At 36.9% G+C, this 27,760-nt stretch overlaps 3 protein-coding genes across 5 annotated transcripts in view; 2 read left to right on the top strand and 1 right to left on the bottom strand.

Moving 5' to 3' along the window:
• The window catches only part of mcu (mitochondrial calcium uniporter), a 69,482-nt gene extending 57,943 nt beyond the window's left edge, over positions 1-11,539 (top strand). For both annotated transcript variants that reach the window (XM_052572138.1, XM_052572137.1), the window contains 6 exons: positions 238-408; positions 1,143-1,247; positions 1,320-1,480; positions 4,589-4,792; positions 4,901-5,017; positions 6,558-11,539. In XM_052572138.1, coding sequence (XP_052428098.1) covers positions 238-408; positions 1,143-1,247; positions 1,320-1,480; positions 4,589-4,792; positions 4,901-5,017; positions 6,558-6,638 — 839 coding nt within the window. In that variant the 3' untranslated portion in view covers positions 6,639-11,539. The remainder of the gene's footprint in view (positions 1-237; positions 409-1,142; positions 1,248-1,319; positions 1,481-4,588; positions 4,793-4,900; positions 5,018-6,557) is intronic.
• Positions 11,540-13,937: 2,398 nt separating this feature from the next.
• Positions 13,938-20,430, top strand: oit3 (oncoprotein induced transcript 3). Its single transcript, XM_052573402.1, has 9 exons — positions 13,938-14,108; positions 15,563-15,937; positions 16,022-16,135; positions 17,588-17,710; positions 17,789-17,911; positions 17,995-18,155; positions 19,100-19,512; positions 19,677-19,776; positions 19,884-20,430. Exons 1-9 carry the CDS (start codon positions 14,054-14,056, stop codon positions 20,046-20,048), a joined length of 1,629 nt encoding a protein of 542 aa, XP_052429362.1. The 5' UTR covers positions 13,938-14,053; the 3' UTR covers positions 20,049-20,430.
• Positions 20,330-27,053, bottom strand: LOC127970713 (group XIIB secretory phospholipase A2-like protein). 2 transcript variants are annotated; one of them, XM_052573404.1, is made up of 4 exons: positions 26,587-27,053; positions 24,573-24,649; positions 21,810-21,975; positions 20,330-21,624 (listed from the first exon to the last, which is right to left on the bottom strand). In XM_052573404.1, the coding sequence occupies exons 1-4, from the start codon at positions 26,933-26,935 to the stop codon at positions 21,506-21,508; spliced, it is 711 nt and encodes a 236-aa protein (XP_052429364.1). In that variant the 5' UTR covers positions 26,936-27,053; the 3' UTR covers positions 20,330-21,505. The 2 variants fall into 2 exon arrangements, with proteins under 2 accessions (XP_052429364.1, XP_052429363.1); XM_052573403.1 differs by having other exon boundaries at positions 24,561-24,649; positions 26,587-27,052.
• Between the last annotated feature and the right edge of the window lie 707 nt (positions 27,054-27,760).

Below are 27,760 nucleotides of genomic sequence, written 5' to 3'. Positions count from 1 at the left end.
TGTACAGTGACGTCCACTGACTCCACGGTGGCCGGTCTGTTTCTTGCTCAAGAGAGATTTCATAACTCAGACTGGACAGTTCTAATGCTGCAGTAGTTTGATGAATTCCCATCATTCAACAGGGCCCCGTATATTATCATTACAATACTGCCCCCTGCTGGCAGTCTACCCATCCACTGTCCACACACAGAGGTAACTTGGTCACTATACATCTAATGTCCATTTCTGTGTCTGCAGATGTCACAGTGGTGTATCAGAACGGCTTGCCGGTGATCTCCGTACGTCTGCCGTCCCGACGAGAACGCTGCCAGTTCACCCTCAAACCCTTGAGCGACACGGTGGGTGTTCTCCTTCAGCAGCTGCAGGCGGAGGACAGGGGCATCGATCGAGTCGCCATCTACTCCGCAGGTAGAGCACAACACAACATCTCTGAAATCACAAGCCAAATCTAGAAAACAGTTGAGTTTTAGTTTTGGTTTACATGACAGTTGTGATCAATTATATCGCCCCTGCCGTTCTTAAATCTTCTCTACATGAATGAAAAAAAGTGGAAGAGGATTCCTTCAAAATAAAGAACCACAAAATGTTAGTCCATATTACTCATGCAGTAATGATTTCTGTTCCATATAATCCCAACGGTAGTATACAAATAACACAATGATAACAGAATATTCATTTTTTGGTGAACTATCCCTTTAAGAATAGTCAGTGTAGCATTGTACGTTTTAACACAGTCATTGTTCTCAGCTCTAGGGGCAAATTTAAATTCAAATTTAAGCATTTCTTTGTAGTTTAATCCACAAATCGCAGATGAATGTGTGGCTTTCCCTGACATGTTTAATTGATTGTACGTCTTCTAATCTAATTGAGGAGCAAGAATCGTTTGTACTTTGTGCAAACTGCATTTCTGCTCTGTTTCAAGCTCCATTATTCCCGTGTGAGAGACACTTGAGCTTTCTCTCGCCGGTCTTTACCGTTCTCTTTCACCTCAGATTGGAAAATGCTTCTTTTCCTGATGAGCATACTAATGCAAAGCAGGAAACCTTTGTGATTAAGCATTGAGATTGGCTCTTGTATTACATTACCTTTTCAGTGAGAGGATTGCGTTCCTATAATTTCCCTCCTTCTCTCTCTCTCTATAGATGGAGCAAGAATAGCGTCCTCGACAGGAATGGACATTTTACTTATGGACAGCTTTAAGCTAGCCATTAATGACACAACATACCTGGTGCAGCCGCCCAGGAGAGGTGAGTGTGCCCAATTGCATCGTGGGTCATTATGTGCGAGACTTTGCAATATTCTGTTGGCATCCTTTGCAGATATGCTACCACACGAGGAAGCGGATCGACTGAACGATGTCAAGCTCTTGGTGCAGCAGCTCTACACCACCCTGCGCATAGAGGAGCATCAGCTCACCAAAGAGAGAGAGCTGATTGGACGACTGGAGGACCTCAACTCTCAGCTCCAGCCCTTGGAGAAGGTGAGCTGTTTGGGTTAATGTCACCAAAACACAAAACACCTGGCCAATTATTCTCCCCAAACTGGGAGTTTTTAAACCATTTGAACTCATTTGGGACCAGATTACCATAGATACACGTGGACATGTCTGGTGGAAATTGATTTTACTTCAGAGATTATATGTGTGTATATAAGTGTATATATATATATATATATATATATATATATATATATATATATGTATATATATATATATATATATATATATATATATATATATATATATATATATATATATATATATATGTATATATGTGTGTGTGTGTGTGTGTGTGTATTAAAAGATAATTGTTAGATTTCAGAGTTTACAAGAAGAATGTGACAATTATAAGAAAGACAAATTGTGAATAAATGTCCAATTAAAAGAAACCGTCACAATTGCAAAATTCCCTTTTTCCCCAAATTGGAAGATATAAAGTCACATTTAAGAGATTTAAAGTCACATTGCAAAAAAATAAGGTTGCTATTTTGAGAAATAGTTACAGTTGCAGGATATAGAGTATGTGTTGCAATTAAAATGGCAAAATGTGATATAAAGTCGTAAATGAGATTTCTAGTTTTTTGTACTCTGTGGTGTCAGCAGTCCATTGTTGTTCAGCAATGCTACAGAGTAAAAAAAAAAAAGATGTAACTTATGCAAATGAAGTAGCAATGTGATGCGACGGCTGAAGTGAAGACAGTGGAGCTCTCATGATTCATCTTCTGTCAAGTTAATGTTACTGTAAGCAGTCTCCCTGCACTTGATGATCCGTCTCTGCCCACATGCAGAGATATAATGAAAAATGATCCACGGAAAACAGAAATTGTCGGCATTTTAAGTGAGTTTGATTCCTGCGCTGAGAAATAATCTTGTTCACAATATGGTGTATTACGAACTGTTGGAGTTTGTGTACATGATTTTTGCCCTGCATTATTTAAATTTACAGTATATACAGTATCAACCAACAAATCATTTGTGATGAGGTTCTCAAAGGCTATGGCCAATAGCAATTCACTAATAATCTTAGGAGGAACTGGAACTGAAGGAACTGAAAACCTCACTGACTTTTGAACGGACTTGCCACTGTTTGCTTGTTCCACAAGAACAGCGAAATAAAAAGGCTTATTAACTATTAAAAGGGAGAAGGTTATGTATCTTAAGTCTTCTGGTGCATTTTGATGTTAATTTGACACATTTTTGATTAACATTTGCTTAATTTTACTGAATCTTACACATAATACTTGTCTAAACACAAATGTTTATCATTTATGAACAAATGTTTGTGTGTATAAACGGTTTTACTGTCAAACGATTAATTGACGATTAACCACAATCAAAATAAACATTTGTTTACATATGTATGTGTGTGTACTGTGTACAGTATTATGTATATATAAATAGACACACATACATGTATATATGTAAGAAAGATGTAATGCTTATATATTAAATATATTTATATAGAATATAAATTATATGAATATAAAACGGAAACATCTAAATAATACATGTGAATATTTAAAAAAAATATACTGTATGTGTGTGTATTTATAAATTCATAATATACAAAGTACACATATATTATGTAAACAAAAACATTTATTTTGGATGTGATTAATCATGATTGTTTGACAGCAATAATAACTAAATACATTATATATATATATACATACTAGGGGTGTAACGGTTCACAAAATTCACGGTTCGGTTCGATACAATTCACTGGTGTCACGGTTTGGTTCGGTACAGTTCGGTACGTTTTAGATACAGCAAAAAGAAAAAATTGGCAGATAAATTTCCTTGATTTTTAAAAAATGTTTTCTTTATTAAAACTAACAAAGTATGTTTTTTTTTTTTTTATATACATTGAACAACGATGGAGCTATTCTTTACCCATCTTCTATGGTGTTTTCTTAGCAGCATACTGTATAAAACAAAAACAGCTCCTTATAAAAAAAAAAAATTAAGGAATATTGTAACGGGGCTCAATTACATTAAGCATGTTCTTAAAACCTGCGTTTTCCAATGCAGAGTAAGGCGCTCGCTCACTCAGTACGCGCTAAAGGCTCGTTGCAAAATGGCTAAAGGGTCTTTCACACAGGACGCGGTATGCGCGGCGCGGGACCCTGGGCTCAGCATTGCCCTTCAGATACAACGCGATTTGAGTTTTCAAAACTGCCCGTGCATACGTTCTATTTATAACAGTTCTTCTATCTAATAACGTGCAGGCCTGTTAATTGTATTGTACTGCTCAGGAAATTCCGACACAGTACAGTACTAGTCCATTTTGATTTCCGTGCTTGTTTGGATGCCCCGATCGATTGGTAAAGTGCACCCAAACACCAGACCTGTTGGTTACTGGAGGATCTTCTATTTCTGGTCTGTTAAACGCATTGGCCACCGCGTACCGTGCATGAACTGCTCGCTCACTCAGCGCGTACTGAGTGAACGAGCGCCTGACTGAGTAGCCTCACATAAACATATAAGTTGGTGTTTTTTTCTTCTTCGGGGGTGTCAGGGGCATTGCCTGTTACGTCGTTTGGGTTATTGGGCTACCTTGTTGAACGCATCTCATTATATTTCACAATTTTTTATTTATTTTCCAAATATAATTAATTAGTCCAACGAACCGTTCGGTACATAATGCGTACCGCGTACCGAACCGAAAGCCTCGTACTGAACGGTTCAATACGAATACGCGTATCGTTACACCCCTAATACATACACATATACTGTATAAGCATTTGTGGGAAAAATTTATCATATACAGTATGTATTTTTTATATATATCACATTAAGAAAAATGTATTAATACTATGACAAATGTATCGCCCATTATTAGTTCATGTTAGTTAATGCATTCATTAAAGGGACCTTATTGCAAAATGTTACCCATTAAACGTTTAAACTTTAAATTATTTTTAAATGTTAACATGTAGGCAGACATAAGTAATTCTTGTGAATGATTTGTCATTTTAATTTTCAAAACATAGCAAAATATAGTGCAAAATAAAGCCACTGCACAGTATTGTGCTGGTACAATGATATTTTTTAATGTTTGCGATATCTTTTGAAATCTCCTTTTCTTAGGTTAAAGAAGAGCTGAGTAAGAAAGCAGAGCGCAGGACTACATGGGTGCTGTGGGGTGGGATGGCATACATGGCCACACAGTTTGGCATTCTAGCACGGCTGACCTGGTGGGAGTACTCATGGGATATCATGGAGCCCGTCACATATTTTATCACCTATGGTACAGCAATGGCTATGTATGCTTACTTCGTCCTGACGCGTCAGGTGAGCAGCTCCAGCTCTTTATCCCCACACTTTGCCCTAGAAGGTCAGAGGAATTCCAGAAGGTCCCTGAGATCCGTCTGACCTCTCTGCTGTTGTTCTCTCCCACAGGAATATATTTACCCAGATGCCAGGGATAGACAGTACCTGCTGTTCTTTCATAAGGGAGCGAAGAGAACACGCTTTGACATTGAGAAGTACAACAAACTGAAGGATGCGATTGCTGAAGTAAGCTAGTTCACACACAAACAACACACAAGTCACTCCTTTCATTCTCTCAAAGGAAAAGAAAACTGTTGTTAGACTGTATACTCAGTAGACATGTGGTGTTCATTATTATGGTTTAGTGCAGTGAAGAGGATGTATGATTTTGTTAGCTTGGACACACAGTGAATACAGCAGTGTCTTGGACAGCAGTGAATATATTTGACAAAATACTGTTTAAAGGTGCTATTATTCCCCTTTGCAGTAATATATTCATAATGTGCTTAAGGTCCCACTTTATATTAAGTGACCTTAACTACTATGTAAAAAATAAATACAATGTACTTATTGTGTTCATATTGTAATGCAACTTTTTTTTTGCTGCTATTGAGGTGGGAAACAGGTAAGGTTAGGGACAGATTTGGTGGTAAGGGTAAGTTTAAGGGTGTGTTAAGGTGTAAGGGATGGGTCAACGTGTAATTATACACATAATTACAGATGTAATTATGTGCAGATAGTTTTCAAATATAAGTACAATGTAAAAACATGTATGTACACAATAAGTGCATTGTACCAAATGAATAATTAAAATGTAACTACATAGTAGTTAAGGCCACTTAATATAAAGTGGGTCCGTACTTAATTAAAATTTTATCTGCAAATTGTTATTTTGAATATCTATAAATATAATTTTTTTGAGGATTCATTTTTAAAAAGTTATTAATAGTAAATTAATAGTTCTCTTAATGTTGAATATATTTATATATATATATATATATATATACACACACATAATAGAATATATTCTATTATGTATATATTCTGGTGTATATCTTCTACACATAATAGAATATATACACATAATATATTTTTTTTCTTTTCTTTCTTTAAAAAAAAAAAACTAAAACATTGCACATGACAATTTGTCTTGCCTGTTTTGTAGGTGCAGAAAAAACATGACAAAAAAAATCAACAACATCTTTTTGTATGACCCAGGGTACATAAGATGTATTAATGTTTATTTATGTTTACATGTAATTTACAGGGTAATTTTATTTTTAATAATTATGCACAAACTATCTTATACTATTTTTTTTTTAAGTTTTGATGAAAAAATGCAGTGAATACAGTAATCTTGTCAAATATTATAACAATATGAAATAACATTTTCATTTTGATTTATTCTAAAATGTAATTTATTTTCTTGTCATGCAAAGTAAATCCAAAATAAAACAAAAACAAGGTTAATTCAAAACAAAAAAGAAAAAGTAAAAAAAAAAACTATGCCGCCAGTCATTACAGAATTATTATATTTCTAATCAAAATTATAATGCAATACAGGCAAAGAACTGTCTGATTCTGCTTTCTACATATTGTTTTTGCCACCAGTCTTTAAAAGAAAGCTGAAGATTTTTTAGTGCTTTTTGCAGCTTTTTTTTATTTCGAAGTCTGATTTGCTGTATGGAAAACAACAACATGAACATTCTCTCCAACATCTCCATTTTTTTGGTAGTCTGTTCCTTTAACCAAATTAATTTGTCCTTATTTTCTTTCTGTGCCTCAGGCGGAGTTGGATCTAAAGCGTCTTCGAGACCCACTGCAGTTGCACCTCCCTGTCCAGCAAATCGGTGCCAGCGAGGACTGATGAGAACCTGAAGCCCTTTCTGCCTCTCTCTCTTACTTTATTCTCTTCTGCCTCTTTGTGTTTTCTTTTTATCTTTTTGTTTTATCTCTATGACCTCAATGAAAAACCATATCCACAGCAAGCTTTAATTGGACAGTCTATGCAGAGGAGAAGAGATGCAATTAAACAAAACGACAAAACTACATCCCTGAACGGATGGCGATGACAGATGCTCTTATATCGCAACAGGACCACACGGAGAAACGCACAGCTACTTCATACAGGAAGTTGAGACATTGGGATTGAACCTGTACACCGCTATGAGACAATGACCCCACGTCTTGCATGGGAAACGGACTTTGAAATCTAAAAACCATCTGCCCTTGGGTTGAACAGTTTTTTCCACATTGGAGTACTGCTGATATCCCTAACTCTGACACTTTGCAGAAGAGATTTCGGGATGTGGTGCTCTTTTCCGTCTCGGAAAAGATCCGTTTACCATCAAGCCAGTCCTCTTGTGGCTGAAACGCCTGTACTTAACAGCCTAAGTGAAACCCTTTTGATTTCCTTCTCGCTTCCTCACGGACCTATTAAGAGCTGAAGACCGATCTAACAGCTAAAATATCACTGTGTGTTCTATTATTCCAAAAAGAAAAAAGAATCTAAGAATTTTGGCACTTTTTATTTTAAAAGCCATATTATGTTTATTATGATGATGGAAAAAAAGATTAATGAGTAGAAACTTTTCTTCTCATTATATGATTTTATTTTATTTTATTAACCATGCCACTAGACATTACTGTGGAAGCCCATTTCTGCCACTAAATAAAAAAAATGAAGCAAAGTAATTGCGACATTTTATCTTTATGATTGTGGGGTTTTTTTTTCTCAGAATTGCGAGTTGATATCTTGTGTGATATAAACTCGCAATTGTTAGTTGTAAAGTCAGAATTGCAAGATATAAACTCACAATTGTAAGAAAAAAATGTAATTGCAACGTTTGTGACTATATCTCACAATTCAGACTTTATAACTTGCAATTGCGAATTTATCTCACGCGAATCTGACTTTAAAACTAGCAATTGCGAGTTTATCTCACTCGATTCTGACTTTAACTAGCAATTGCGAGTTTATATCTCGCAATTCTGACTTTATAACTTGGAATTTTTACTATGTAACTTGCAATTACGAGTATTAAATTGTGACTTGCAATTGCAATATATGACCTCGCAGTTCTGAGAAAAAAAAGTCTGAATTGTGAGAAGTTGCAATTACCTTGTTTTATTTTTTTATTTTTTATTCAGTGGTTGAAACGGGCTTCCATACATTACATATCTGCAGATGCTCTGATATTTTACTTTCGTTTCTGAGATCCCCATCATCAAACGAAGCTCGATCGAGTCCATCCCTTAGCCTCTGATTTTTTTCTTTAGAAATATGATACAGTCCATCGGTTTACATGTTGATGAGAAACCCATATACACACGGTTGCTTGGCAGATGGATCCTCTTTATTAAAGGTCCTCTCTATAAATCTTCTTTCGAACATCATCAAATGACATTTTCCCACAGTGCCTCACAGCATCTGCTGCAGCGTGCTTGTTACAAAAAACCTGTTTATCAGACGCGATCCAAGAAAATTACCAGTCGAATGGTCTTAAGGCAGGTCACTGTGTAAAATGTGATTTCTTTTTCTGGAAAATGTTCCGGACGTGATCAATTTCCCATCATTCATGTGGCGTTTTTAGCTGCATATATCTGCCTCGTATGCCAAGTCTTCTGGAACATGCAGAGAACGTGTAATATATTAGATCTAGAATTAGCGTGTGTTTTGCACACTTCGTGGCATGCTATAGAGAAAGAGTGTCGCATCCTTTGTCTATATGTGCTATCTTTAGCCGACAGGCCTTAGCAATGATTCTAGCTGGGTTGAGCTTGATCGTCGACAGCGTTTTCATCAGTTTTGCCATGCATTTTCAGTCCAGTTATTTATTATATGAGATTATGCTATTAGTTCGAATAATCATTTGGCTTTTGTTTTCCACAAAGATGAGACTATTTAAATCTAAGGGTTGTGAAACTGACTTGACTTTTGTTGCTTTCTAACAAAATGATCATATCAAATCTCGAAATTGGTTTTTTGGCCATTATCGTTACCCATAATCCTCTTGTCTAATGTGGGTTTGCCCTTGTTCTGTAGCAGTGGTCTACTCATTATGCCAGATTGTCCATGGTTGTGACATTAAGCAGTTTTAAAGCCATATTCATGTTGTGTTTGTGTCTTTATAAGGTGCACATAGTTTCATATCCCCTTAGCAGCAGCTTGTGTCTATTCTTACCCTGTGTTTAACTATAACAGGAAGAGATTCCAGCCTACAACTCTAATAGAAGAAACATTAAAGAAAGAGTTGTTTCTGTGAAACTCCAAAGGAGAGATTTAGTTCTTGCAGCTCGTTTCTATACAACATTCATACTGACCACGACCGTCAAGTCTTTTCAGATTTCTTCATTAGTTAATATGACTCTACATTCAAAGTCTTCCGAAGCCATCCAAACGTTTTGAGGAGCAGATTGACATTTGTCTAAAATGGCGATTGTGTTAGTTTAGTTTTTCAGAGTTGTGAAATTGGAACCATTTTTAGCAGTTGTTGACAGAAACCAATAATGACATTTTTTGCCAAAGTTTATTTACCCTCAAGTCATAAGACATGAACCTCTTTGAAATTCAATATATACAGTATAAAGTTAAAATCCATTAACATTTCTGTTCATCCATTCAAAGTTCATCCATCTAAAACTTTGATGTATCGAGTGACATACAAAGTTGATATGAATCAAGTGGTTTAATTCAAGTTTTTTTAAAGAGACATGGACACTTATGATGAAAAGATTAAATTTAGTCTTTTATCAATACTCATCAAATATGCTAAATGGAAGCTCCGCATTATTTATAAGTGTGAGAAGGTCAAACATTATTGTGTGACACCAGAACAAACCAAATTGGTCAAATTATTGTAAAGTGTTACCAATTAATTGTGTTCATCATATAAAGTAATTGAGTCTCTTCAAAAGACTTGGATTAAATCATGTGATTCCTGTGGATTGATGCATCAATGTTTTTGTTGGGTGGACTTTCAAAAGATGGACAAAAAAAAGATGAGAGAATGTCACAATTGTTGTTGTTTAGAAGAGTCTTATACTATAGGTTTAGAATGACGTAAGGGTGAGTAAACAATTGATATTGTATGACTTGGAATATAGCCTCTAAGGTTTTAGAAAAAAGAACTGTGAAAATTCTCCAAACTTTCTCTGTTTTGTGTTTATTGGGAATAAATAACAGCATAGTCATGATTGATATTTTGGTGAATAATGACAATTATTTGGGGATCATAATCCATCATTTGGACTTTGGATGTCTGGCTAAAAGTGTAAGTGTTGTTACGGATTCTATTTAAAAGTGACTATTTGTTGTTGGTGAGGAGTTCAGGTCACTGGGAGTCACTCGGTGTGCTTGAATGAGTTACCTTGTGATTTAACACAGCCTGATAACTGCTTTATGTCTGAGCCGGCTGCTTTCAGAGGAGAGGCTTCTCTCTTGTATCCGAGTTTGTTTGAAAAGGGTTTATCGGACCTATTATAAAATGAAATTCAAACTGTGGTTCCATCACTCTAGACTTAGCTGATTGGTACAAGACGCATACATATATACTATTGGTCCGGAAAACAACATTGAGGCATAGTGCTGAACCTAAGCATTAATCACCCTAAAGGAAATGAGCGACTGGTTATACAAATGTTTATCATCCTAAACCTAAACCTTAAAATCTTTTTGCTCTATAAAGGATCAATAAAGAATGTCGACCGGAGGCGGAATCAAGGTCACTGTGCACATTTGTGACAATATGCAGTTGGTGTGAGCATCTCGTCTCAGACTTCATGAATTTCCTGTTCATACATAACTTTCGTTCATAGCGATCAGAATCAGCCGATGAATCATAAGCATAAAATCATCCATTCTTCCTCACGTATGTGATCAAATGAATCCTTTATAAACACACTCCACAGTTATTTCAGGGCAAAAAGTCAGCCATCTCACATTTCAAGATGCCCGGTACACTTGACATCCCTTGACCTACTGAACATCTAGAAGAGGTCTTGGTTCTGGTCATTATCTGATAAGTTGAACTTCTTTTAGTTTATTTGTAGAGTTTTCTGTTTGTTTCAGGGTTTTTAAAATAATAATATATCAAATATATGGAATCTATTCTAAAGCGGGTGTTGCATGAATGTATGTTTACAAGGGAAAATTATATATAAATGAATCAAAAAAAGCAAAGTTTATAATGAATGCTCATTGCAGATTAACAGACTCCATGTTTTTTTTTTTTTTTTCACCAATCCTTTACCTTTCATGATCCAGCAGCAAGCACGCTCTCGGCAGCTGTAAGGCTCTAACTGGTCAAGGATCTCCTCTACATTATGACTTGTTTTATCCTGTCTTTGCTCTCTCAATCTCAATGCTGCTGCTTGATCGCTGCAGTGCTGCCTTTAATCTGATTTGAGAACAAGAGAGTATGGAAGACCTGACCTTCTCAAACACCCCTCGCTCCATCCATTTTTTGTCTTTCTTTAGCTCCTTATTATACTCCCACACTGATTATCCTGTAGTTATGTGTATTATTTTAAAGTTTTCTTCATGTGCACTTAAAATGAAAATTATATTTTGGTGAAAAAAGGTAATGGGTCATGCTGAATGGAAAACATTTTTCATATTCTTTATTTTTTTCATTTTGTCATTGGCATTGGATGCTGTAATGTTAGGAGAATTCAAAAATGACAATGTAAAATCCTGTATCATTTATGAAATGTGTATAAAAGAGAAATGTAATTCAATTATCAATAAACACTTATCCAGTTTTGGAACCGGTAGTGATTTTATTTATTTATTGTAAATTCTAATTATTTATAATGCAACATTTTCCAACATCATGTTTTGACCAGTTATAAAACATAAAATACGAATACAAAAAGTAGGCATCTTGAATAAAGTGGTATCATTTATGTGGCCAATGTGTATCAGAGCGAGAGAGAGAGAAACATTTAAGATTTTCCTCCCATTTTATGTTTTTTACTTTCCAATTAAAGACTAGATTTCTGTAAGTTTTAATAACCTTTTCACATTTCTTTGTTCATATTTGTCCATTTGGGTACCATTAATTCTGACCACTACTCTCTATGTACTGTACTACATTTTCATGTGAACTGGACTCATAATAACAGTGAATGCTTTGTTTCTATTTAAGCTGCAGCACTTGTTTTAGTAATGTTTACCTCAACAGTGATGTTCGCCTTGACCTGCTTGACTCCTGCTTCTTCCCACATTTAGCTCAACTTCCTACCAGATAGCAGGCTTGTGTTTGTACACGGTGTCCAGCAGCATACTCAAAACTGCATTATTATGCATCCAAATGACCTTAAAGAAGATGCATCTTCTCTACCTACGTGTAGAAAGCAAGACCATTTTTCACCCATGGTTTCATTCTTGCAAAGTCTGCATTTACTCTGATATTTTGTGACTGATCATAAGCAACACGCAAACAGGATTAGCCTACTATGAAGGCAAGAAAAGAAGAACCCTCTCTTCTTTTCTTAAATGTGAAAAAAATATACATCCATGCTTGTTAAGACTTGAGAAAACCAGCAGCAGCTCTCCATTTGTCATTCAGACACTTTCCTCCACTCCGCGCTAATGATACCAGTGATTAGGACATTGTCCTGTCTTTCCTGTGCTGCTGTGAAGGACAAAGGAAAGACGACAAACTTCACAAAGTGCTAAGTTTGACCGATTACTGATTAATGGATGGCTTAAAGGAATAGTTCTCTTCAAGCGAAAAACCAACAGAAAAATATGATCAAAGAAGTTTATGAAGCCACACAATAGCGTTATGTATGTAAGTTTAAAACTTGAAAATAAGCTGTTAACGTGTTATTAAGTTTAACTAATAATTAAAACATGAATCCGTCATCCAAAAAAATGGCTGCACAGTTAGATTTGCCAATTTGCATCTGATCAAGCCATAAGTCTTAAGAAATACCGCACACCAAAAGTCAAGCATGTTGGAGGAGGGCTGAAGAATTTGGATTTGTTCAGTAGCCACAGGACCTGGGCACGTCCCAGTCACTGAGTCGACCATGAACTCATGTGTATCCCAAAGAGTCAAACGTGAGGACATCGTCTGACAGCTAAACTTTGGCCAAAATTGGGCCATGCAACAGGATAATGATCCCAAGCACACCAGCAAATTTACAACAGAATGACTAAAAAAGTAAATAAGGTGTTGCAATTGCCAGTCAAAGTCCAAAGCTCATCATGACTGAAATGCTGTGGCGAGAGCTGTGCATAAACAAATGGCCACAAATCGCAATAAACTTAAGCAATGTTATAAAGAAAACTGGGCCAAAATTACTTCAGAAAGATATGAGAGGCAAATGTAAGAGATAAAGTCTTACAAAAAATGTTTACTTAGTGCTATTGCTGATCAAATCTACAAAAAAAAATTGAATCATAGGGTGTCCTAACTTTGTCAATACAGTTTCTGCCGTACCATATACACTTTGGGTACACTTTCAAGTCTTTTGGTTTAAAAATGGCTGAAAACTCATTTATTTCTTTTTGAAACTCGTATTTTTTTTCTTTTGAGAGGCGAAAGCTATTCCATTCACTGGCATTATAGTGAAAGAAATCAAACCAGATCTAGAGACTGATGATTAGATGGTCCTGATGCATAATAAACAAAATGACAACTAGGATCTGCGTCTAGTTTGAGAAATTTCATTAACCAGAAACCGTAAGGAGAAGATTCTGGAATGCCAAATTACAAAGAAAATGCTACATCTGGCAAATAAGAAGAAAATGGTATGGGGTAACGAACTTTGAAGATGATAAACTGTGAAGATGTGAAGTGGATGGATGAATCTATAAGCCACTGACACCTATAGGAAGATTTACAGAAAGCATGAGACCTAAATTTCAAAACACATTGCCTGCTAAATACATTACATTGGCACTTCTGTGGAGTCAGCAGCTGAAGACATGTTGGGTTGGGAAGACCGAGGATTCTGGGAGAAGTAGTAGGGTGGGATGAATAAGCCGGACTAGTAACAATTAGAGGATGGTCCTTTCTCTATCTGGAGGGGTGGGTCTTCTTAGACATGGGACAAAGGGACAGGAGAAGAGGTCAAGGTGAGATAGATGTCCTGTCAACAGGAAGACGACAAACAAGTCATTGTACTTTTTAAACCCATCCTTCATAATGTCTTGGATAACAGAATCCACTATTAAATCACAAAGCTCTTCCACAAACTGTGACAAGAAGGGAACGACTGGGTGTACGTCTGTGGCTTTCTCGTTAAATACATTTCTCTCTACTAATAGACATGCCTTTCGCTCTGGTTTTTCTTCTACAAGCTGTGACTACAGCACAGGCCATCGGTAAGCACATATTGTTTTATATGTACACTGCTTATTATTATGGAGTGCTTATTCTTTGAGTTTCATTTTAAATGACACTGCCAACCAGTTTTCCATTTTCCAGTTTTTCACTGAATGACTTTGATCAGCATATTGCTATATATATACTTTTTTTTTTTTTTTTAAGGGCATGCTTACTTGTGCAAAAGTCACATCACTGCTTTATGGATTAAACTTGTTCCATTATTGATGGACTTTACAGTTATTGAAACAAAATAAGTCAACAATGAACTGCTTTCAATTGAATCATGACAAGAGCGTTTTGAGTGGTTTTTGTGTTGATACAGTATGTGGTGGCTAAGAGGTAAAGCCAAAATGTTCTTACTGGCCCATCAAGTGTTTTTGATGTTTTTTGTTGTTGTTTTTTTCTTTTATTACAGAATCTTCCCATCTTAATTCTTGACTTGACTAAAAATTGACTTACCCTCATGTCATTCCTTACTTGGTTTTGACTTTCTTCTGCTGAACACAAAAGATTAAATTTGTAGAATTGTGCTTACCACCAACTACTATTGCATTAAAATAAAAAATAAAAATAAAACAGACATTTCAAATGATCTTTTTCCACAGAAGAAAAAGATCTTTTTTTTTTGGGGGGGGGGGGGGGGGGACGTTTACTTAGTGGACATCTGTTTATTAATAAATTGAACTATCAGTTATAATTATACCTGATAGTTTTTTAGTTAAAAGGGTGTTATTATGTAGTTAAACATCTCTGGAGGTTAAAATCAATGAGAGTCAATGCTTTTGGCTCAGTATTCTATTCTATTCTATTCTATTCTATTCTATTCTATTCTATTCTATTCTAGCAACATTTTAATCATTAATCAAAACATCTTTATTAAGAAACTTTCTCCATTCGAGCTAATCCACCATTTGTTTCAAATACCAAAAGATGCCCAACAAATAAGCAATACTTGGAGTTAAAAAAAGTTTCTGGGTGTGGGTAGGTTGGGTTGTATGTGGATATGCAGCAGTTGTGAAAGGTGAGAAATTATTGTAACGGTGTCCAAGAATGCTGTGTTTATGACCTGAACATCCATTTATCCTTGACCTCCGGCTGTTCTTGTATCAACTGAACATCCCTAGGAGACAGACCTATCTAGAGTCTGCCTGTGCTGACTACCCTCTTATATTAATCAGAATATTAAGACATGTCTGTGGGTGTGAAAGTGACATTTTCAAATGGAACGGTTTCCAAAAGTTTGTGATTTGGAAAATTCACATGATTCCACATGAATATTATAGCAAATCATGCAACTCAGATGAGTTGTGTTAATACTTTTCTAAATGAAATTCTTTTGCAGAGGAAATTATTTTAACAAAAAGTATCACCATCAGTCTGGTGGCGGCAAAAGCATGTACTGATGCGTAATATGTGCTAAGTTCTGACCATGACCTTTTACCTGTCTCAGCTCTAGATCCCTGCTCGGCGTACATCAGTCTGAATGAACCATGGCGGAACACTGACTACCATGTCAACAACTCTGCGGGGGTCCCTCTATGTGACCGGCATGTGGCGGGAGAGTGGTATCGCTTTACGGGGATGGCTGGGGATGCTATGCCAACCTTCTGTATTGAGGAGAACCACTGTGGTACCCATGCTCCCATCTGGCTGAACGGCAGCCACCCTCAGCCTAGCGATGGCATTGTCACCCTCCCAGCGTGTGCTAGCTTCAATAATAACTGCTGTCACTGGACCGCTAGTGTGGATGTGAAGGCCTGTGCTAAGGGTTACTATGTCTACCGCCTGCCCCGGCCCTCTGTCTGCTTCCACGTCTACTGTGGCCGTAAGTCTTCCTCCTGCCTTACTGGGTCTCTGACATTTTGTATAAAATTGACTTCCATCAGATTCGTTGTGTGTGTTGCCATAGATTTCTATGACATATGCGATGAGGTGGATTGTAACGGAGCTGGGTGTCCTGTGGAGCCAGAATGCCGATGTCCTGAGGGAACGGTTCTAGGCCCAGATGCACAGACATGTCTGGGTGAGTAACAGTTTGGTCCAGGCCTGGACAAGATAGATGCTTACAGAGCCGAAGAGTTATATTGCGATTAGAATGAGAGAGCGCTTTTGCAGTGATGAAAAAGAGACCACAAGACGGTTGAAAGGCGAAATAGAGAAACAATTTACTAATGTATGAAGGCAGCCATCTAAATCAATGCTTTTAATGGTGAAAAAGAAGAGAGGGCAAATTATGCAGTACCTTTCAAGGGGTTTACAGTTTTAAAGGAATATGTGTAGGTAATTTTCAGGAAACAATCCATTTAAGTTTGTCTTGGAGAACTTTTGCTCCCGTCTGGTGATGTTGCTATGGTTAACTCTTAGCACGAGCCTAACTTATGTTCACAATTAAGGATTAAGGATATGTAGTTGTTACAAGAACAGTCAGAGACCAAGGATATATAGTAGTTTAAGCAAGACTGTATAGGGTCCAATCCTGCTCCTGGAGGTCCTGCAGATGTAGCTCCAAATCTAATTAGGCACTCCTGAAACAAGGTCTTCAGGATTACTAGAACACCCCAGGCCATGGTTGCCAGGTCTATGTAACAAAACCAGCCTAAATGTGATTCAAAACTAGCCCAACATCCAATTGTTCTATGGTTCTGTTGGAGGTACCCTTTATTCAAATGGCATTCCTTGGTGTATCACTTTAACCTGTGAACTAAAAAAGCAACCTGCAACAATGTAAATGTTGCCCATGCTATAGGCCCAAGTAGTCTAAACACACTGACCCACTTGAAACATTGTAAAAATCAAATAAAAAGCCCTTCCAACTTTTAGTTTGACTTGGAGGCTTGGGGGGATTCAAGCCCTAATTGGAAGGGTTAGACTCCTCAAATCCTTTCTTAATTTGCAGAAGGAACACAGTGCATGAAGCGGTCCTGCTTCATAAGCTGGTGAGAGGAAAGTGTCAACTTCAAATGCTGTAGGGGCACAACAGTAAACAGAATGAGTTAAAACAGTTAGATGTAATTGAATGTGTTCATTTACTGGATTAGATATTCTTAAGGACATCAATCCATCCTACACACTGATGCTTTCTCTCTAGCTTTCAGTTTTCCCTGTAAGCATTTCATAACCCTTTTACCCTTCAGGAGAAACTTAGCTTATCACTGTCAATTCCACTTCCAGAACAACATTAATTACAGGCCTGTTGCAAAACAGTCGTCCACCTACAGAGGGAACATTTTAAGGCACCATTTTGTATTGATCTGGGCACAAAGAATGATCTATTAAAGACAGACAAAAAAATTCTAAAGCAACGTTTGCAAATATAGAAAACAATCCAAATTCATTCTAGTCAAGTCTTCTCAGGTGAAGTATTGAATGATGCACAAAGTTGCTGCCTGTGCATTCCGACTCAGTCTATTTCAGTTAGGATGCTGCCTTCAAAGTTTCTACTCCACATTCACTTATCTGCTTCTGTTGTGTTAAGATGTGAACGAATGTGAGAAAGGCAATGGAGGATGTGCAGAAATATGCATCAACACCAAGGGCTCTCGTCGATGTGAGTGTGGACCAGGTAAAGTACTGGACGAGGACGGGAGCAGCTGTAAAGGTAAGAACATGAGAGCATCCTGAATATGAGCAGGTTTTCCGTTAACTCATGCATTGTGGTTTCTGTGGTTGTGTGTAGAGACTGACGGCTGTGACAATGTAAATGGAGGCTGCAGCCATAGATGCTCCTCAGAGGACGACTCGTATTACTGTCATTGTCCTCGGGGTCTGACATTGGGAGATGACAAACGGACCTGTCAAGGTAAGCTGAACCTATCTCTCCTACCTTGTGCAACTTTCTGTTAGGGTTTGTAGATTTCACTACGACATTTGTTTTGTGTGCAGTACCTGTGCAGTGTGATCCTAGTTCCATAGAGGTCTCGATTCCCAAAGACCTGGTGGGAGGACTTGAACTCTTCCTGTCTAACACTTCCTGCCGGGGCATTTCCAATGGCACCCACATTAACCTCCACTTCAGTCTGAAGACGTGTGGCACTGTGGTCCAGGTAAAAATTATTATGGATTTTCATGCACGCCAGGACCAAAACTTGTCTGTTGCCCTTTTTGGGAGTGTCAGTTTACCTTGTTCGGCAGAGGCTGTTTATTTTAACATCACCCACCAATGTGCGGTTGGGCTAGTCAGCATAACATAAGACTGCTGTCTCTTTGACACCATTGACCCAAGTTCGAATTTGCCTTTTGCCGAACTCATTCTTGTCCATTTACACATCTCATATCACATTGGAAAGGCATTTATTTTCTATAAAAAATAAGGGAAATCATTGAAAAGTTGAAAACGAAGGGTAGGGTTAGGGTCAGGTGCAGGGAGGGGTTTGTTGTCCCAATTAAGTCAGCATAATTTTAATAAAACTTATAATTTACACTCAATACGTTATTATTGCATACTTTTTTATGATGTACTACAATACTAAGGTGCAGATATTTGCCACTATTTGCAATAAGTAGTATAAATAGCAGAAAATACTAAATAGACGCTATGACTATTTGCCCTTAGTGTAAATAGCATATTGCAAAAAAAAAAAAAAAATACTGCTGTTTTTACTTAGTGGAAAAAGCAATAGATGCTATTTGCACTTAGTGTAAATGCAGTAGTATCGCAATGCAGCTTATGGCAATAATAGCAAATAAAACAGTCAAAAAGAACCATTACCACTGGGAAATACTGTGATCTTTACTGTCATCCTGGTCGAAAAGCCTCCTCAAAAGTATTTGCTATTGTTACTTCATAATCTGTAGCTTGCAGGACTGAATCCATAACACATACTGAGAATCCTGCCCTAATGGATAAAAATCAACTCCTAGCTTCAATATTTTTTCCTCACTTTTACATTACTGAAGTAAAAGATGCGGTGAACACCATAACATGTGAACTATTTGATAGTTTTCTGGGAATGTAGTGGAACATCAACTTCCTTTCTCTCTTCTCCAGGTCACTGATGACAAAATTGTGGGCACCAACTTGGTAACAGGTTTGCCACGCTCTAGTCCCAGCAGCAGTGGGGACTTGATTGTGCGCACCAGTAAACTACTGCTGCCAGTTACGTGTGAGTTTCCACGGCAGTACGAGGTGTCGGATGGCTACCTGCCCAGTCTGCGCAACACAGCACTCGAGTTAGCGGGCCACAGCGAAGGAATATTCCCCTTCAGTTTGGAGCTCTTCAAAAATGCTGAATTTTCCGAGTCGTATAACCAACCTCCTCAACTGCGTTTGCGTGATTCCCTGTACTTTGGCGTCGAGCCTCGAGAGCGGGTGGATGGCCTTGCTGCTCTTGTAGAAAGCTGTTTTGCCACCCCTGGTCCCAAAGCTGACCAGGCCTTAAAATATTACCTCATCAGAGATGGGTAGGCATTTAAAAAAAAAAAAAGATGAAGGTGTATTGTTCTGTACACTCATTCTGCATGCGTGAATGCACACTTAACCAGCATACTAACATACTTTGGCACATTTACAAAGGCAGAGTCTACATTTAAAGAGTGTTGTGCTTTAATGGCCTTATATTTCTCAGCTGCATTTCAGATGATACGGTCCGTCAGTTCTCCGCTAAAGATCAGCTCTCCAAACACTACCAGGTCCCTGTCTTCAAGTTCATTGGCAAGGACAATAAAGTGAGTAGGGAACAGGTGCATGCTGGGACATTCAGCTGCCTGGTCTTTCCTTTGCATGTGCCTTTGTGCGATAATCTGAAAGTTTGTGTGTACTATGTGTGTATTAGGAAGTGTTTCTGCATTGCCATGTGCTGGTGTGTGGGCAAGAACAAGGGGAATCTCGCTGTACACAGGGATGCCGAAAGCGCTTGAGGAGACATCTCTGGACTGACCAGCACCAAGAGCAACACATACTTTCCAGTGGACCCATTCACATACTGCCAGATCCATGAAACCACAAACACACCTATAAAATCTCTTACCCACAACACCATCCACAGGCTATTTTAAATTATTTAAACACATTGCATACAGTATCTGCAGTCATTTTACATTTATGAGTTGCATCAGTTGCTTCCTTCCAGTACTTCTGACATTATATTTACTATGTACATAAAGCCTCACTAGAAAATACGTCTTTACACGTGCATGCGTCTACTGTAGGTGATATATTGTATATGCAATAAACAGTATAAGCCTAGGCATTTAAAAAAGGTTAGAACAAGAAACTGAGTGGCGTTAAACAGTTTTTAATGCTCATTTGCATATAAGCTCAGCACAGTTTACTGGGGAAAATAAAATGATTTTACAGCCAATAAAATTACTTTTGTCACAGTCTGTACTCTGTAGTCATATTGTCTCTCTCACTGCAATACACACTCATGCATGTTACTGTTTAACACCCATTCTGCATTTAATTACATTTAAAAACAAAACAAAAACAAATAAAACTACTTGGCTTAGGTGAACATTTGAGTTTTCAGAACATGATATTCAGACATACAAATATTATTTGCATAAATATCACTACCCTTCAGCATTTCTTTTTTTTTTTTTTTCTAAACAAAACAACTTTAGTTTAGAACAAAGTTCCTTAATAATAAATTAACTAGTAGCTCTATACCAACACACTGTCAGATATTGTAGGAATTTCTTTCTTTCTTTCTTTCTTTCTTTCTTTCTTTTAAAGCCAATTAATATTGTTTATCAAATTGTACACATGTAGTTGTCACAAACTATATGTTTTATGGATATTGTCTTCCCATACAACAAACCTACATACAACAAAAAAACAGCAAATCTGTGGGATAGACACTTTCACACATACAACATAACACTTTTTCAGTTTCTGCTGAACTAAAACTAATCCACTAGCATCAGTTCAAGGGTTATAGGGTGAATCTCACAAAGCGTGTCAAGAAAATGTGAAGGTAATACCCACCAAATATGGGGGAAAATATAAAATATGTCAGTTTTTAGGACCAGGAGATTTGTTTGTTTGATTGTTTGCTTGCTTTGTGACATTTTTATGAAGATTAGTAATGCTATGCAAATAATAACTGTACAATAAAAATGTTATGTAAATTAGTGAATTATATTATGATAATTATTTATACATTGCAGTAGTATGTCATATACATTTAATGTATGCCTTACCCTAATCCTATAATAATAATAATAATAATAATAATAATAATAATAATGATGATGATAAATAAAATGACTATATTAAACTAATGAGAATCCAAAAAACAACCACCACTGTTGTGCATTGCAGTAAATCTGCCTTATTTTCATTGATGTTGTGAATCGTGACCAGGGTGTCTTAATGAGATTCATCCTAATACTGACCCCTGTTGTGGAGGAACTTGTAAAGTGTTTATATGTGTTGAAGGTGGTTTGTAGGTCTTTACAGCTCATCCTTCTCTTCTCCTTCACAATAGCAGGATGCCCTCTGGCCGTTCATGAAGGGCCTGCAGCCCAAAGTCCACACGGTGTTATACATGGTGTCCGCAAAGGTCTCACAGGCTGTGGGAGAGAAGAGATATGAGGGGTTTTGTCTCGTGTGCAAAAGTGCTAATTGAAAATGACAATCCATATAATCAGTCAAAAATGTTTTAGCTGGATCGGTTTCAACACAGATAAACCATCACGTCTGTGGTGTGTCCCTATAAAACACCCAATGTGTGTGTGTGTGTGTGTGTATTTCATACCTTCAACTTTTGATATGAAGCCCAGACTCTTCTTCAGGTCACCACAGATGCTATGGAGGCACCAGCGGAATTTGGTGTCACAGCGGTACTTGTTAGAGCCACAGGTTTCATAGCAAATGTCTAGCTGATTACAACATTTGGTCATGGCTGGAACACCCATATCAAACTGTGGAGTAACAGCAAATTACAACATGAGCTTTAAAGCTCTTTCACACTTCACTGTTAAAACACAAACAACCCCATGCATTTCAGACACACGAAGAACCACACAAATAACTTGTTAAATGGACCAGTCTATGTTATTGCATCCTTTCAATGTCCCACCTTAATATGAATTAAGGAAAATAAATGTATGTGAGTCTATATATATCAATAATAGTTATATTATAAATTTATATAATAGTTTAATGAGAACCGGACCTTAAAATAAACTGTTACTATTAACAAGTTGTTTATTAGCATGCATATTACCTGTTTATTAGTACTTATACCGGACATAATGTCAATGCCTTTTTCTGCATGATCCTTCAATCTGACCCAATACTTAAATTTAACACCTACCTTACTAACTATTAATAAGCAGGAAAATAGGAGGGAAAACTCTTAGTTCATAGTGAATATGTGTTCCCTATTCTAAAGCATTACCAATAATTATATATAATTATAAAATCGCTTTGCAATGTATGCAAAGTTTATGTTATGGTAATACCAAAACTATAATATGCTGGACTTTAAATGCATCACTAAATTTTAAACAATATCAAACATCTTTGGTGTTAAAAAATGTAAGACTCCTACTTTAGTCATAACCGTGGTTATTTAAAATAACACTACACTTAAAAAAAAATAATAGGCTCATTTTGCAACTCACTGAATATGATTACCGTATTTTCCAGACTATAAGTCAAATTTTCTTTTCATAGTTTGGCTGTTCCTGCAACTTATAGTCAGGTGTGACTTATTTATCAAAATTAATTTGACATGAACCGAGAGATATGAACCAAGAAAAATGAACCAATAGAAATGAACCAATAGAAAACATTACCGTCTACAGCCGCGAGAGGGCACTCTATGCTGCTCAGTGCTCCTGTAGTCTACACTGAAGACATAGAGCGCCCTCTCGCAGCTGTAGACGGTACTGTTTTCTCTTGGTGCTTGCATCTATATAAATGCGACTTATAGTCCAATGCGGCAATGTTTTTTTTCCCCATCATGACGTATTTTTGGACTGATGCGACTTATACTCAGGTGCGACTTATAGTCCGAAAAAGACGTTAAACCATTAGCATCTCGCAAAAAAAAAAATGATCAAAGAGTTTCTATATTTTTTACTATTTAATACTCCTATTTAAAAACAATTTCAAACAATTAGTCCGGAAAATACGGTATACTCTCATTCCAGCGTAATAATCAAGGAACTTCACTGCCATACCATGGGTGCAGCGGGCGCAATGATATTACGCAGCACCTGAAAATAGTCCCAGCTAGTTTGTGTAGTTGCAGCAATAGCAGAGTTGCTGGGGACTATTTTCAGGTGCTGCGTAATATCATTGCATAATATCATTATAGAAACTATTGGATAAATTTTGAGCTAGATGCTAAAAGTCTAATCAGATTCAATGGTCTATGCTAAGCTAAGCTAAAGGTGCTACCGCCAGACCCGGAGATTGACTGAATGGATTAGAAAATGGTAAAACTCAACTTTAGGGGAGTTGCAAAATGAGCCTATTTTCAAAATAAGTGGAGTGTTCCTTTAAGAGATGCAGTGGTGGTGGTTAGAGTCGCATCGTAATTTGTAATGTAGATACGTGAGACAATTACATTTGTCGCCCATATGGCAGGATTCCATTATATGGCATGCATAAGTGATTTCTATATTAACACCTTAAACCTCAAAGTTAGAATGTATTCAAGTTCTAGAAATACATAGAGGGTTATCCATGCGTCTTTGTTTAAATGTAATTGGCACATTTGCTTTCCTGACAGCAGTCCTCTCTCTTGACAGCAGTCCTATCAGCACTTTGGCCGGATGCCAAACCTAACTGCCCAGAACCTGTCGGATGTTCACCATCTCTTCAGAGTCCAAACTTGTGTCTCGATTTCTGAAATTGTGCTGGCCTGAGCAATACTAGTCATGCAGAGCCAGACTTTTAACTTAATGCTATAAGGTCTGGTACACATTGCAACTATATGGCCTAAAACCACCCACTTAGAAAGCAAGAGGCATTTCAAGTGAGTCAAAGTGAGTAAATCCCAGTTTGTCACAGTTTACTTAAACTTTTACTTTACTTTTATTATACTATGACATTGCTTGAGAAAACAGAATAAGTGTTTTATATTCAAACTGTATATTTTTGTATATGATGCTACAAATCTGAAAGTGAGATATCTACCAGTTTGTTTCATAGTATGTCACTGTACAATACTGTAAAACCCAAGTTATTTGTCAGTGCTTTTCTACTTTTAACAAGGAGGGCTCTCTTTGTGTTATCAGGAATCAGACAAGAAAGGTCCAAAATAATCATCTAAATCTTCTCCTGTCTAACATTTAAATATTAGTTGGTTGATTTGGATGGATGTTTTACAGTACAACTTTGATTCATCGGCCAGTGTGTATTTCATTGGTCGGATTCACACAGATAATGCATGGGAACAGAACTCACAGCATCAAAGATTCAAGGAGGCAGACTGGCAAGTAAGTAATGGAATGGATAGGAGATGTAATGTTAGTAGAAATAAAGAGACACATACACTGCTCGGTACCTGGAAGCCAAGCAGTGAGGTGCTACAACCGTCAGGCTCTGGCATTTGATATCCAGCCCGAGGCTGAGGAGCTTTACCTGAAAAACAGAAATGATACATTATAATTTATCATATCTTTAATAAGTGATTTACTTAAAGTTGCTTTTGACATTTATTAGAATACATGTTATATAACAATAGCATTGAGAGCTTTACAAATGTGGAAACAATCAAAAGCAGTTACGCCAATCTTCTTATAATGCACCAAAAACATTGTTTTTCATGAATATTTTCTGCTTGACACTGGACTATAATGGCTTCATGCTGTTTCTTAAGGATTCAACTTTAGTAACCTAAAAAGAAAAAATAATAATAAGTGACACTGCACAAAGCAGAATATAAACGAGCAATACCCAGGTTTTTTGTATTACACATAACATTTGAAACTGAAGAAGACATTTTTTTTTCTCCGAATGTATTTATCCACTACAGTTAATTCAGTCTTAATATATTTTGGGAATTATAATATTTCAAACTTAAACTGAAGGGTACAATATCACTTGCATAGCTATTAAAAACTACAAAAAAATTCCTGATAAAATTACCTAAATGTAAAATATTGAAAACAGCAGAGGTCCTAAAACAGAGCCCCAGGTAACCCCATTGTCACTAACTGTGAAGTATCTATTTTTTTTATTTTTATTTGTGACAGTTTTAATTGCCTGTTTAATAATGGAGAAATCATATATTTGTGTCACATACTGTATGTGACACTTATAAAAGAATGAGTAAATGAGATTTTCTTCCAAAAGCCTGCATGGTGAAACAGTATCAAACATTTCCACATTTGGTATTCAGAGCATGGTCTATCATTTCAAGAGCAGGTGACACTGTCCATGGAACATTATCTTAAAATGTTTGGTTGCATTATAAGGTTAGACACTACAACTTTGTTATCTTAGTTTTGGCATTTAGTCAAAGCCTTGCAACCAAATGTTCAGTAGGACTTTTGAACCCACATGAAGTGTATGATGCAATTATTTTGCTTAAACTGTACATAGGCCTATATTAACAACTTTTATTGGGTATGAAGAATACTGGTTGAATAAACTACATTCACAACCCTCCTTAGGCAACATTAAGAACATTAACTGGTACTTACTCAACAAATTTAAACTAATTAAATCCATTTCTGTGTGTATTAAGTAAGTATTAAGTTCCTCCATTCATTTGTATTCAATTAAAAGTCAAAGGTTAAGCAAAACATGCAAGTCTGTGTCATTGTAGAATTAAATCGGTAATATAAAGGAGTGAAGAGATAAATAAAGTACTTCCTAAGTTCTCTAGCATAAGCATATGAAATGTTCTGATTTATTAACGTCATCTGTAGAGTGGTGTGATCGACTTGCCACACCATGTCTGTCAACATGAGGAGTGAGGACAGATCTGCGAGGGCATGTTTAACATAAAAAGCTGATCGAGAACCGTGCTATTCTGCATTTACGTGAGACTTCTCAAATCATTCAATTGAAAAACTCAAATCAAAGAGAACATTTAGTTTTTCAATAGTAGTGTCAGTGTTGAACACTGTATACAAATAGTAAAGCACAACAAATGGTTAGTTGAAGTAGCTGTATATTAATGCATATTCAGTCTTTTTTTTTACCTTCTTTGTTGTTTTTGCTGTGTTTTTTGTTTTAGGTTGAAAACATAAAAGGAAAAGTTTGGTAGAATGTACACATTCTTCTCATTTCCATACTGTGACAATAATATACTAAAAGTAAAAAAAAATATATATATATACCAAAAGTAGTTATGCATAATTTTTGGCGATTGAAACACTGACAAGCAGTCAACATTCTTTTGAGCTGACTCACAATCGTTTGCGTTCTACTGGAAACTAAAGAAAGTCTTTGCCCAAAGCATATAGTTTGACAGTGATCTGAGAAGCGTTTACAATGCTCACTGAGCAAAGAAGAAAATACTAAAGACTATTCCACTAAAAAGACTAAAATACAAGGACTATTTCACTTACCATATCTACAGCGGTACTGACATACGCCGTCCCGCCCCCCCATCAGCTCTAGTATAGAGTCAAAATAGCCATTCACTGCCTGGAAACCCCCTCTGATAGAACCGAAGCCCCAGTCGGAATCATCTTCAGATTCTTGCGTGGAGCTCTGGGTCTCTGCAGGTTTTCCCTCAGCGGGGGCATCTGCCATCAAAATGTCATCTGGGGTTTCACCAGCCTGAGCTTCAGGTAAAACAGAGCCGTCAGCTGGAGAATCGTCTGCAGCTGGATCAGCAGAGGCCTGGATAAGTGTGGCGGTCAAGCCTGTGGAGATACACAGCAGGAGCAGCAGCAGCAGCACTCGTGGAAACATGATGTGGCCCCGGGTCCTATGAGGTCTGTACGGTCCAAGATCAAGCAGAAGGGCTTAGAAAGAAAAGAGCGAGCAGCACAAACTCTGTTGATAGTGTCTCGTGGAAGGGACTTTGAACTGTGATTAGATCAAGCAGACAGACAGCAAGGCATTGATTGGAGCTAAGGTTAAAGGTAAGAGGCTTGCTCTCTCAGTGGATCACAGTCACACTCCCCTTTTGTAATCAACTTTTTGCTGCAGTTCCCACTTTACCTAAGAGGGTCTTCTCTCTCACACAATAATTTCATCTAGAGCTATCGCATTTCAACTACCATTTCCATTGACAGACCATTGGTTATCTCAAAGGCCTATATGTCGTGCTCAGCTTTTTGACGATATGAAATTCGTGTGAGCCATAGTTTGGATTGCAAGGCTTTGATAAGATTCATGGGTCAATAACATGGCATTTATTTCTTTGAAAATAATAAGAGTATTATATATTTAAAAAAGAAATGGAGTATAGAGACCTGAATCACTTCTATGTGGAACGTGTTTTTAATTTCTGAATTAGTTAATATTAATATTTCCGGTAAGCATAAAGTTAGAAATATTGGTTAGTTTAATCAGAATTAACATAGCACACTAAGTCAGAACAGGCTGAAGTTTGATGTTTCGTGAACATGTTCTGGCTGATTCAGATGGAGACGTCCTCTTCTTTAGTTATCAGCTATTAACATCTACCATTAGTGTTTTTATTTATTAATTTATTTTTAGAATAGTCCTAGGAATTTCACTATAAAGTTCTATAAAGGTCACTTTAGACTTTTAAATAAATAAAACATCTGC

This window comes from Carassius gibelio, chromosome B13 (assembly GCF_023724105.1).
Source record: "Carassius gibelio isolate Cgi1373 ecotype wild population from Czech Republic chromosome B13, carGib1.2-hapl.c, whole genome shotgun sequence".
Lineage (NCBI taxonomy): Eukaryota > Metazoa > Chordata > Actinopteri > Cypriniformes > Cyprinidae > Carassius > Carassius gibelio.
Note: the sequence above shows the minus strand (reverse complement) of the source record. Positions and strands in the feature narration are given on the sequence as shown.

Coding starts and splice junctions, on each gene's coding strand:
- oit3 (XM_052573402.1), top strand. CDS start 14,054: ATGCCTTTCGCTCTGGTTTTTCTTCTACAAGCTGTGACTACAGCACAG. Junction 16,136..17,587: donor AGATGCACAGACATGTCTGG/GTGAGTAACAGT, acceptor TGTTGTGTTAAG/ATGTGAACGAATGTGAGAAA. Junction 19,777..19,883: donor TCATTGGCAAGGACAATAAA/GTGAGTAGGGAA, acceptor TGTGTGTATTAG/GAAGTGTTTCTGCATTGCCA.
- LOC127970713 (XM_052573403.1), bottom strand. CDS start 26,935: ATGTTTCCACGAGTGCTGCTGCTGCTGCTCCTGCTGTGTATCTCCACA. Junction 24,650..26,586: donor TCAGTACCGCTGTAGATATG/GTAAGTGAAATA, acceptor TCTGTTTTTCAG/GTAAAGCTCCTCAGCCTCGG. Junction 21,625..21,809: donor CTTCATATCAAAAGTTGAAG/GTATGAAATACA, acceptor TCTCTCCCACAG/CCTGTGAGACCTTTGCGGAC.